Source organism: Pleurodeles waltl, chromosome 12 (assembly GCF_031143425.1).
Source record: "Pleurodeles waltl isolate 20211129_DDA chromosome 12, aPleWal1.hap1.20221129, whole genome shotgun sequence".
NCBI lineage: Eukaryota > Metazoa > Chordata > Amphibia > Caudata > Salamandridae > Pleurodeles > Pleurodeles waltl.
This window is the reverse complement of record NC_090451.1, coordinates 512,051,473-512,064,004: the sequence shown is the minus strand read 5'-3', so window position 1 is coordinate 512,064,004 and position 12,532 is coordinate 512,051,473. Positions and strand designations below refer to the sequence as shown.

The 12,532-nt window shown below is 47.2% G+C and overlaps 1 protein-coding gene across 2 annotated transcripts in view; it reads right to left on the bottom strand.

The window, feature by feature from the left end:
• Positions 1 to 12,532, bottom strand: part of ADGRG5 (adhesion G protein-coupled receptor G5) — a 542,058-nt gene that overhangs the window by 284,673 nt on the left and 244,853 nt on the right. For both annotated transcript variants that reach the window (XM_069217338.1, XM_069217337.1), the window contains exon 3: positions 1,281 to 1,377. In XM_069217338.1, the coding sequence (XP_069073439.1) occupies positions 1,281 to 1,377 (97 nt within the window). The remainder of the gene's footprint in view (positions 1 to 1,280; positions 1,378 to 12,532) is intronic.

Sequence of the window (12,532 nt, the reverse complement as noted above, 5' to 3'; positions counted from 1 at the left end):
GGTATTTCCGGGTGGGGCCATTGACGGATGTTTTTGATAAAAATAGTTTAATTACAAGTTGTGGGGGCCAACCACCTTGGAAGGGGTGGTAAAGTAGTGGCTTAAACTTGCACTTTAGATCGTAAAAAGGAAGTTCAAGTTTTACATTTTAGGAGTTTAATGGAAGTTCAGGTGTTAGATGAAGGTGAGTTGATTCACAGTTGTGTTGGGGAGGTTTGTTGGATTGGTTAATTAGGGGTGGAAGGAAGTGACGCTAGAGATATTAAGACTGTTTAGTGAAACATGTTTTAGTCTCCAAAGCTTGGAGGAACGGTTGTGTTATTGTGATGCCCACAGTTCCATTAAAGCAGACTTTCTTACATAATTAGTGGTCAAGTGTTAATTGACAGCACTGTTTCGCACAAAAATGGAGTAGAAAAACCCAGTGGTGGCTGCTACTGAACAGGGGTGGCATTGCGGGGCAGGGAGCGATGAGACCGAGGTCGGAAGGTCCAAAAAAAATAAAATAAAACAAAACAACAAAAATACGCACCTTCGAGGGGAGACTAGTTTGTCTGCCCTCCGTCCTCTTCCTCCTTCTGGATGCACAGGCTCCCAGCCAATCACGACGCTGCTGACAGCAGATTTGTGATTGGTCTGAGCAGCCTGCTCTGCTGCTCAGACCAGGAATGGAAGCCTGGGCACGTTCTCCACTTGGCTGTGCAATACATCTGGGTATAGAACATGCAAAGTGCGCATGTCTGTTTGGCCGGCCCAACACGGCCGGCCAAACAGACATGCACACTTTTTGTGCACATAGCCCTCCTCTGGCCCCCTCCCACCAGTCCAGCCCCGCCCGCCCCTTACTACAAGGAAAAATAATATGATAACGTAGTCATTTTATTTTTCCTGTTTGGGAAATCCAGTGGAGAAGCCGTCCCTGGTAAAACCTCTCTGGATGAAACCTGATACCAGATGCTTAGTAAGAAGATAGTGCCGCAGTATCAGCCTGGTGCCTCTTCACTACCAAGCCCGTTAGCGAGACTCTTTCATCTTTTGTTTAATAATTAAGTGATGTGGTCCATTCCCTTTTCTCCACCTCTGAACATTTTTGTAATGTTTCAGATTTTGTTTACGTTTTTGATGCTTTGGTCTTAAGTAGGGTATGAGAGGATTTAGTTACATATGTGTCATTCTCAAGCAAAGATGATTATATCATTAGGAAATCCTGGGATATAACAAATAGACCAGAAGAAGAGAGGGAGATATTTGAGAGAGAGGGAGAGACATAGCTTTCTTACTCCTCCAGGTTGAGCGTCTCTGATGGCTGCTCCTTTCCTTGGATGACGTTGCTCAGTAAATCCATCATCGCCAAGGCATCGGACAGTTGTTCTGAACCTGTGGAGAAAACCCTGACAATCAGTGTTGTCCCAGGAATAGGTGTCTCTCAGTCACTGCTGGAGCGTCCTTCTTTCTGTCTGCTCCAATCATTGTATTGTATTTTAACACTGATATAGTAATCACTTCCCCTGTGTGGGGCGCTTAGTGCACTGATGTGAGTGATGCTTTCTTACTGGTGGATCAAGCCCATTCTCCAGACAAGATATTATCATTAAAGAAGCCATGATGAGCCGCCATTTTTAATTTTGTGCTGAATGGTGCCTAATTACTTAATATTTCTAGTCGTACTGTTCCTTATCACTGTTGTTATTAACTTTAATGTTCTTTTTATGAGATGATGGCCCCTTCCCTCATTGTGTGTCGAAGAGAGGGTCTACCAAACCCAAAAACATCCTCAGCATAGCCAAGATTATGGATGAAGGGTCAGGCGCATAGAGCGGGCAAGCGGGGTGAACAGCTGCCGTAAAGAGGGCAGGATTAGGAGTAATGTAAGTACGCAGGTAATCTCTTACTCCAAGCACTGGTTGATCTAGGTACAACATGCATGCCCCTCTTAAACTACCCAGTGCAGTGGTTCCCAACCTGTGGTCCGGGGACCCCTGGGGGTCCGCGAAGGCTTCTCAGGGGGTCCACGAGAGCTTAGAAAATTAAAAAATAATAACAAATATTGACAAATTAGGTCCCCAGCTTCCAGTAATGACTCAGGCGGGGGTCCCTGGATTTCCATGATGATTCATTGAGGGTCCCTGGGTTCCATTAATGTTAAAGTGGGGGTCCACAGAAATCAAAAGGTTGGGAACCATTGACCCAGTGCTTACGAATGAGGCCTAAGAACGAGGATTTGAACAAAGTACATTAAGAATTAATTACTCTAAAGCTCTAAATTCCAATAAAAACCTGGCGCCTTTGCTGCCTCTCAGCATTTGTATCACCTTTCCAAAATAAACTTTTGCAAATTTCTAAAACTCAAGATACATTAAGGAAACTAAGGAAAAATCATGAACAATACCTTCAGAGAGAGCTAAGAAATTTCGCAAGATTAAGCTATGTTGATTCAAAGACATACTTTCTTCTTTCACCCTACACACCACATCTTAATCGCTAAACTATAGGGATCATTATGACCCCGGCAGTCGGCGTTAATATGGAGGAAAGTACTGCCAACAGGCTGGCGGTACTTTCCTCCATATTATGACATTGGCGGTTTGGGGCGGTAATGACCACCGTCTGGAGACTTCAGTCTCCAGCCCGGCGGCCGTCACTTGCCCGCCTGCGGGATTATGACCCCGCCTACCACCATGGTTTTGGTGGCATCCTTACCGCCATGAAAACCATGGCGGTAGGCACTATCAGTGACAGGGAATACCTTCCCTGTCACTGATAGGGGTCTTCCCTGCCCCCACTATCCCTCCCCAGGTTTCCCCCCCTTCCTCTCTAGATCCCCCCTTCATACACGCCCCTCCATTCACACACGCATACACACACCCATTCCCACATTCATCAATGTATGCATGCATTCATTCACACACACACACATCCACACACACTTAAATACATACATGCACACACGCATTCACACAACTCAACATACATGCACTCACACCCCCAAACATGCACACACATACAAAACGTAACACACACCCGCATTTGTGCATGCACAGACATACACACACACCCCCCACACACACACACAACACTCCCACCCCCTCCCCTGTCGGAGCACCCGACTTACCTGTAGTCAGGGGGTCCTCCGGCGGGAGACGGGGCCCTGCTGCCACCAGCAGCGTCCGCCAGCAGAATACCGCCAGGCCATTTTATTCTCATAATACGGCTGGGGCGGTCTACTGGCGTGGCATGGCGCTACTGCTGTGAGCAGCGCCACATCACCGCCACCCGCCGGCATGGCCACAGCCGGATTTCCGCCATCCTTCTGATGGAAACCCGGATGTGGTCATAATCTGGTGGACGGCTGGTAGCCACGACGACGGTCTTTTGGCAGCTGTCGCCGCAGCGGTAGGCGGTTTTTACCGCCAGGGTCATAATGACGCCCTATATCTACATGGAACAAAAATAAAGTGCCCTCTTAGATCAATTGATTCCCTTTCCTACACTTCAAGCCTCATGCCTCCAATGGGTACAAAGCCAATCTTCTAAGAATGGAAAACTACTTCTAACATTTCCTTTTCTATGTGGTGGGCTCAGCTTTGCTTCACTGAAGTGTCGACAACACTTGTTACAGGGAATCGCACAACTTTTTGCCCTCAACGAAGCTCTGGAACTCTTTGAATGTTTACAAAAAAACAAAAACCCCACGTAATCACCACAAAGACCTCACCCTTAGGACGCACTACTCCTCACTCATAACTATCAGGAGTATATTATGAATATCTTTATTTTTCACCTTTGTAATATGAATAGCTCTCCTGCCAGACATTGTTCACACAAGCACCCACTAACTTCTGACAGAAGTCTTTTGTGATCTCCCCATTGCATGCAGTGTATACCAAATTGTGGGCAAATGCTCCACTTGACACTTAATAGATGTCCGATAGATGGCAGTGAAAGGAGTATCCCAACAATTGACTCTGGGCTCTCCCATGCAGTGGTACGGCAAAGCTGTCTTGGCCTTCATTCATGCAAGAAGAACGGCCCTGTAACTCCAGTTTGGGTAGTAAATTAAAACCACAATTGGGTTACAAAGGTAGCACATTCAAAACCTCTGTGCCAAAGTGACACTGCACCTACCTCACTATTGAGAACTATGGTCCTGCTTGCAGGCACACCATTATAGCAGGAGAGAGTCCATTCTAACAGAGCTTACTATAAAAGGTTTCCAGCCCCCACATGTAGCCTTCAAGATGATCATACAACTAAAGAATTTTTCACCCCCAATGTATAGGACATAATTTTGCCACATCAGCATCCCACCTAGACCACAGTTGTTCTACTGCTGTGCCTTGGCACTGACAAAAGGAAGGGAGAGAAGGTGTGTTACAAGAATATTTAATCTATCACATCAACAAAAATATTGACTCCGGAATATCGACTACCTCTATGACATTGATTTTGAAGCCAGGTCCATAGGGAGGACTAGCACATCAAAATCTGTATATAATGCACCTCTCCAAACAGGAGATGGTAACTTTTCAGTGTTTCAGAGTGAGTTTCAGTCTCAAAACATTGATACACTGCATACAGAATCAAGATTTGGAAGAGGTGCCTACAAAATGCGCCTTCCAAATATGGAATTGGGTTGCATTCCTGTTTTAGTAGTTGGTAAAAGTTACAGATTCTAAAATGGGTTTAGTACATTTGAAACAACTCTGAATCGAATTGTTTGTAACCCTACAAATGCTTTGTACTCCTGCCCCTTAGAGCTTTCAACACCTCTTCATAACCTCAAAATAAGGAGTGAACCTTTTCTTACCTTGACTATATACCCTCAGGCTTCCAGACATCAATTGGGGTTCACCAGGCTGCCCACCATTTCCACTGTGGTAAAGTGTGAGCAATCATGATTTGGAAGCCAGAATACAGCACGAGGATGCAAAGTGACAGAAAATGTAAAACTATTCATTACCAAAGAGATAAAGAGACAGCAAATTATAGAGAGAAGAAGTACAGAGATTAGAAAGAGGAGGCGTGGGGCATGAAAGGACAGAAAGCAAGGAGATAAGATAAGGGAGAGGATCAAGATAAAGGGTGAAAGAGATGAGAAGCACACAATGAAATTGGGAGAGATTAGAATTGAGAAAAAAACAGTAACTCAAGTGAGGAAACAGGGAAACTAGTAGAAACAAGCACTGGCAAAGCCATTAGTTCTCCTACTTTAGAGCTAATGGCTTTGGCAATGTGTTTTTTTAGCCACATTGTACAGAAGAGCAGCTGCTGTGCAGCATTGATGAAGGTTAAAAAACAGATGCTATAACACTAAAAAAAGAATTGAAAGTTGTAGGACACAGGACAAAAAAATAGAACTTGGGTTATGCTCCAGGTGAGGGCCAACGATACAAGAAGAGGGATTGAAGCTGGCATGGGCTGGCCAAAGAGACGCAAGCAAATGAAAGTGTGCTGCCAACCAATGGTAAACAATGGGCAGGCATCAAGCCCCTTTTAAGTAAACAAAATGTCTCACAAGTGAAAATGCATGCATTGTCTTAGGCGAGACCTAAACAGGAAAGTGGGAGTAAAGAAGCATTGGTAAAGCCAATAGGTCTCTCTTTTTGTGACCTAGTGGCTTTGCCAGTGGTTTCTAGCCATGCTGCACAGCATCCTTAATGCTCTACAGCATGGCGAAAGAAGAAGAAAAAGCTTTTGACTTGGTCATGGATGTTGTTTTATAGACGTATGCACTACTCATGCTTGTGCCTACAAAATGATGTAGATGTTTTTTTCTGTATAGTTACCAATCCAAGTTAAATCAGGAGGAGAAGTGATGCATGAGAGCATCATGGAGCAGGTGGGGAGAAGCACGTGGGTGAGCAGGCAATGGGGAATTACAGGGTGAGTAGGAGAAGCAGTGGGCAAGAGAGTAGAGTGCAAGTGGAGGAGAGTAACAGGGAGGGCACCAATAGGAGAGAGAAACAACTAACAGGAGAGTAATGTGAAGCATGTGGGTAGAAGCATTTATGCAAGAAAGTCAAGGGGGAAGTACGTAATGATGAGCGTATCATGTGGGAGTTACAAAAAATGGACAACAGAGAACAACATGGAGTGCAGGGGAAGAGTACATGAGAGGGACAGCAGGGAAACATGTGCCCTCCCATGGAGTGCTTAACCCAAAAGAAAATAGTGATGCCTGAAAAGCAAGCAGTGGAAGCATAGAATCCAGCCAGTCAAAAGAGATGGTAAAGAGGCTATGCTTCATGGAAGGGACAAACAAAAGACTGACAAGCTGGGGCATGAATCAAATGCAGGAAAATGAGAGTCACAGGAAAGCCAATTAATGGTAAGCAATGGGAGGGCTCCAAGGCCCTGTATGTTCTTGGAAGCCTATTGTATGTCTCACAACAGACAACGCATGTGCTGTCTAGTAGGCAAGACCTAAAAAGAGAGAAAACAGGCGTAAATTGAGCAGCTGGCCTGTAAAAATGTGTAGTGACTGGACTCTTGGTGGTCTAGCAGTCTGCATCAGAGGTGGATGATGCTCCAGTGGTTACATCTCATACCGCTGATGACATGCTTTTACTTATTACTCATTACAGTGCTCTGATGTGGAATTTTCCCTGTGCCCTCCCACCAAGGCTTGAATTAACTACAAAATGTTTGCCATGCAATGGCAGATTCAATCATGGTTGTTGGCTCTGCAGAAGATGGCAGACGGTTTGAAAGTTATAGCTGGCTGGGGTAGAAGCTATCCAAGGAAAGTAGGAACTGCATAAGACAATACAGGCAACCGCTGCATTGCAAGCATCAAAAGGAGAACTGTGCTGGAAGGATCTGTGGTGAGCCCTGGTTGCTGAACCAACTTTCCCGTTGAGACCAAAATGGGCCTTGACAGCATCTCAAACCTTCTCCTAGGTATTGGAGGTTAATGGGGTGCAGGATTGAATTGACACCAAGTAAGAAGCTTTTTGAGTCCGGGACCCTTCTGTCACTGAGCAGTCCTGCCCTATCTCCTGGACGTGCAAATAACTTGGTTCACTCTAGCTGGAACCATCAGATTTCTGTGGCTGAAAGAACTGTGTGCTGCATTGCAGAGTGCACTGGTTTGACTGTGGTTTGGGGATCCTGAAGCATGGGCTGCAGTGGTTAACTTCAGTATTCCGACAAATTCCCAAACCCTTCACCAGTGAAACATCCCCTTGCTCAGTAGATTGCTGGCTGTTATCCTCTTGTATGTGTTGTTTTGTTGTAGCCTATAACTGTGACAGCTGTGTGAGCATGTAGGAGCATAGGAGTACAGGAGTGCCAAAAGAACAAAGTAGCTATCACCAGGTGGCTGCTAAAAAGCACAGTGCCTTAGATTAGTTCCCCTGCACCTGATCATGAGGTAAATAGTCGAGGTGAGGACAGCACCAGCGTAAAGATTGTCATTTACACCTGCTACTCTGTGAGTGCCCTTCCTCATGGGTACAGACCACGTGGGCACAGATAGCTTAGGGACTAACCCTCAGGGTAGAGGAACACTATGAAGCACTATGATGCCTGACCTTCAGCATTATGCTGTCTTACTTTGTTCAGTATAGTTTGCCCATAGTGTGTAGACGTATGTACTTTTTCTTTCACACTTAAGCCTCAGCTGGACTATCATATTGTTGAGAATTGTTTTATGAGTTTCTCAGTCTTCGGCCCTATAATTCCTCCCTGAGTAAGCCTTGAACAGCTCAACCAGCTAACCTGCGAACCAAGAGCAAAAGAGTTGCTGCTCATTTTTCAGGGCCCAGTAGGTCAGCCACAAAGCATCAGGGGCAAATAGACTATGAGTCCTCCATTGAAGCCTAGTAACTCCTGAGTGCCCTTTGGCACCCAAATGGTTCTGACTCATACTGAGTCACATGAGAGTGCATTGATACAGATACAGTGATAATACCAACCCATTGTTAATTCTATAACTTTGATCATGCTAAAAAAGTAATAAAAATGAGACACTAAAAAAGCAGACAGCCTGATTACGTTGATGGACAGGGGACTTTGTTGACAATGCAACAAAGCACACTGCTTGCCAAACCCTTGGTCTGTCGGCCTCGTTTATAGTCAGGCAAATCTTAAGTATTCAATTGACAGAAACCCCATTTGTCAACAAACAACTGAGCCGTTTCCTCAAGCAGAACAACACTCTGGACCCATCCCAATCCGGATTCTGCCGCAACCACAGCACTGACACTGCCCTCATCGCCGCCACTGACGAACGTCAGAACCATACTGGACAATGGTGAAACCGCAGCCCTCATCCTCCTGGACCTCTCAGCCGCATTTGACACCGTCTGCCACCACACCCTACGCACACGCCTCAGCGACGTAGGAATCCGTGATAGAGCCCTGGACTGTATCACCTCCTTTCTCACTGGCAGAACTCAGAGAGTCCGCCTCCCTCAATTCCGCTCTGAAGCCACCAAAATCATCTGCGGCGTACCCCAGGGTTTGTCCCTAAGCCCAACCCTCTTCAACGTCTATATGGCTCTGCTCGCTAACATTACCCGATCTCACAACCTCAACATCATCTCATACGCCAATTACACCCATCTGATCCTCTCCCTCACCAACGAGACCACCAAGACCAACCTCCATGAAGGAATGAAGGCCATCGCCAAATGGCTGAAGAACAGCTGCCTGAAACTGAATTCTGACAAGACTGAGGTCCTCATCTTCGGCTTCACCCCCTCCGCATGGGATGACTCCAGGTGGCCTGCCACACTGGGAACCACACCAACACCCACCGACCATGCACGCAACCTGGGATTCATCCTGGACTCTTCACTATCTGTGACCCAGCAAGTCAACGCCATCTCCTCCTCCTGCTTCAACACCCTCTGCATGCTTCGGAAGATCTACAAATGTATCCCACTGAAACCAGAAGAACAGTCATCCAAGCCCTCGTAAGCAGCAAACTGGACTATGGCATTGCTCTCTATGCAGGAACCACAGCCAAACTCCAGAAAAAGACTGCAACGCATCCAGAATGCCTCTGCACGCCTCATCTGACCTGCATTGGCCCCCCATCAACAAGACAATCACCTTCAAACTCCTCACCCAATCTCACAAGGCACTGCACAACACCAGACCAGAATACCTCAACAGACGGCTCTCCTTCTACACCTCGACCCGACAGCTTTGCTCCGCCGACCTTGCCCTCGCTACCGTCCCACGCATCCACAGAACACCCACCGGCAGCAGATCATTCTCGCACCTCGCCGCCAAGACGTGGAACACTCTTCCCACCCACCTGCATCAGACCAAGGACCTCCTTACCTTCAGGAGACATCTCAAGACATGGCTGTTCAAGCAGTAGCAACCCCTCCCCCCTCCCCAGTGCCTTGAGACCCTCACAGGTGAGTAGTGCACTTTACAAATTCTCTGATTGATTGATTGGCTCAGTCAACCGAATACTTCCTCATAGTACCAAATGGAGTAGGGTGGTGGGAGGAATAACGTTACAGCATCCACCCTATTTTATAGTAGATGTGTGATACCTTTTTGTCCTGTCCATCACCACCAGGAAAATCCTGGTGATGAGGGACAGGACACCCTGGGAGAAAACTCCCAGGGTGTGGGGGCCATTATGTGTACATTTTTTTTAAAACAAATCCATCCTTTTGGGTCTTTCTTTTTAAAAGACAAAAAGGTTAAAAGATTGGTATTCGTCCATCAAAACAGACAGCGCATGTAGACCAGCATTTCTATACATTGAAAGGCAGTTCAGTGACAGTGATTTCATTTAATGTTCAGATTTGTCAGCTGGGCTGGTGGACAACAGTAAATGTGGCATGCAGAGTACCTTCAGAATGGTGGCGGTAAAGGCCTCCACCATCCCAACAGACACTACTCCGTCTACCAAACTACCAGAGCTACTTATGGAAATTATATTGAGCCATTGACGATACTGAGGTGCCTATTCACAAACTTCACTTCCTAATATGTTTAGTAGAACTATAATAGTTCTACTCACATACTACAAAATGTTATTCACAAGCTTACATGCTGAGATCTCAGTCTTCACCTCTCCTTTCATTTCTATGTGGAGATCTCAGCACATGTATGCATACATTTTTGTAATTGTGGAAGATAAGGGGGGGTATCTGGAAATTGGCGAATGTTTACTGCTAAACAGGGGGTTGAGGGAAGGATAAAGAGAAGTTAAGAAAGGGTTAAGGAGTGGCTTAGGAAGTGCCAAACACCCACCCACAAAAGAGTAAGCCCATTGCTCTTCACTAAATGCACTTTTAAATCTAGTATTCCAAAAGAAGAACCCAAAACAGTAGTACAGGTTCTCCACCTCAGCCTTGGGTAAGACAGAACCACACATTTCCACTCACAGGTAATGCAACACACTCCCACAGAAAATAATGGACCCCCCAAATAACAACAGAAGTATATCGGAAAGTACGCATACATTCATGTTTTACATTTACACCTGTTTAACCCCTTCTGTGCCTTGGACGAGATGATCTCGTCCAAGGCTACAGTTCCCCTGTGCTAGCGCGCCCCCGTGCACCCCCCTCCCCCCCCCCAAGTCGAGGATGGAAGGGAAGACCTTCCCCTTACACCCCCGACCCCCCTCCACCCCCCCCCGTGACGTCAGCGCGCGCGCGCGCTGATGTATCACAGGGGCCTCCCTAGTCGCGCTGGAAGCTCTGCTTCCAGCGCGATTGAAAAAGAAATGTAAAAGCATTTCTTTTTCAATCACTGGGAGGCCCGGAGGGGCTTCAAAGGGAAGGAAAAGTATTTCCTTCCCTTTGAAGTCCCTCCGAGGGTTTCAAAAGCCGGATTGCTTGCAATCCGGCTTTTGAAACCCCACTAGACACCAGGGATTTTTTATTTTTTTATTGAAAGTGACAAAAGGGAGCGACCCCTTGGGCAAGGGTCGCTCCCAGGGGGGGCATTTTTTTGAGAAGGCCTTTTCTGCCCCCCTTGGGGGCAGAAACCTCTAGGCACCAGGGACCATTTTTTTTTTTTTATTTCATTTTTTTTTTTTTTTGGTGGGGAGCGACCCCTTAGGCAAGGGTCGCTCCCCTTGGGGGAAAATTATATTTTGGCCATTTCTGCCCCCCTTGGGGGCAGATTGGCCTATTTTGATGAGGCCAATCTGCCCCCAAGGGGGGTAGAAACCACTAGACACCAGGGATTTTTATTTTTTTTATTGTTATTGACAAAAGGGAGCGACCCCTTGGGCAAGGGTCGCTCCCAGGGGGGGCATATTTTCGGGAAGGCCTTTTCTGCCCCGCAGGGGGCAGATCGGCCTACTATTAGGCCGATCTGCCCCCAGGGGGGGCAGAAACCTCTAGGCACCAGGGACCTTTTTTTTTGTTTTTTGTTTTTTGTGTTATATATTTTTTTTTTTGGTGGGGAGCGACCCCTTAGGCAAGGGTCGCTCCCCTTGGGGGGAAAATTATATTTTGGCCATTTCTGCCCCCCTTGGGGGCAGATTGGCCTATTTTGATGAGGCCAATCTGCCCCCAAGGGGGGTAGAAACCACTAGACACCAGGGAGTTTTTTCTTTGCGTGAATTTCACGCAAAGGGAGCGACCCCTTAGGCAAGGGTCGCTCCCTGGGGGGAGGGCAATTTATTTTAGGCCATTTCTGCCCCCCCTGGGGGCAGATCGGCCTATTATTAGGCTGATCTGGCCCCAGGGGGGGAAGAAACCTCTAGGCGCCAGGGCAATTTTTTTTTTTGTGTTTTTTTTTTTTTTGTTGTTTCTTTTTTTAGAGATGGGGAGCGACCCATCAGGCAAGGGTCGCTCCCCTGGGGGGCAAATTGTATTTAGACCATTTCTGCCCCCCTGGGGGCAGATTGGCCAATTTTAGGTCAATCTGCCCCCAAGGGGGCAGAAACCACTAGGCACCGGGGATTTGTTTTTTGGCGCCAATGTCACGCAGGGGGAGCGACCCCGTAGGCAAGGGTCGCTCCCGGGGGGGGGGTGGGGGTTGGGGGGGCAAATTTATTTTAGGCCATTTCTGCCCCCCCGTGGGACAGATCGGCCTATTATTAGGCCGAACTGCCCCCAGGGGGGGGCAGAACCCTCTAGGCGCATAACAAATAACAACAAAAGTATATCGGAAAGTACGCATACATTCATGTTTTACATTTACACCTGTTTAACCCCTTCTGTGCCTTGGACGAGATGATCTCGTCCAAGGCTACAGTTCCCCTGTGCCTTGGACGAGATCATCTCGTCCTAGGCACAGGGGAACTTGGGGGCGCGCTAGCGCGCCCCCGTGCACCCCCCTACCCCCCCCCAAGTCGGGGATGGAAGGGGAAGACCTTCCCCTTACACCCCCGACCCCCCCCCACCCCCCCCTGTGATGTATCACAGGGGCCTCCCTAGTCGCGCTGGAAGCTCTGCTTCCAGCGCGATTGAAAAAGAAATGCAAAAGCATTTCTTTTTCAATCACTGGGAGGCCCGGAGGGGCTTCAAAGGGAAGGAAAAGTATTTCCTTCCCTTTGAAGTCCCTCCGAGGGTTTCAAAAGCCGGATTGCTTGCAATCCGGCTTT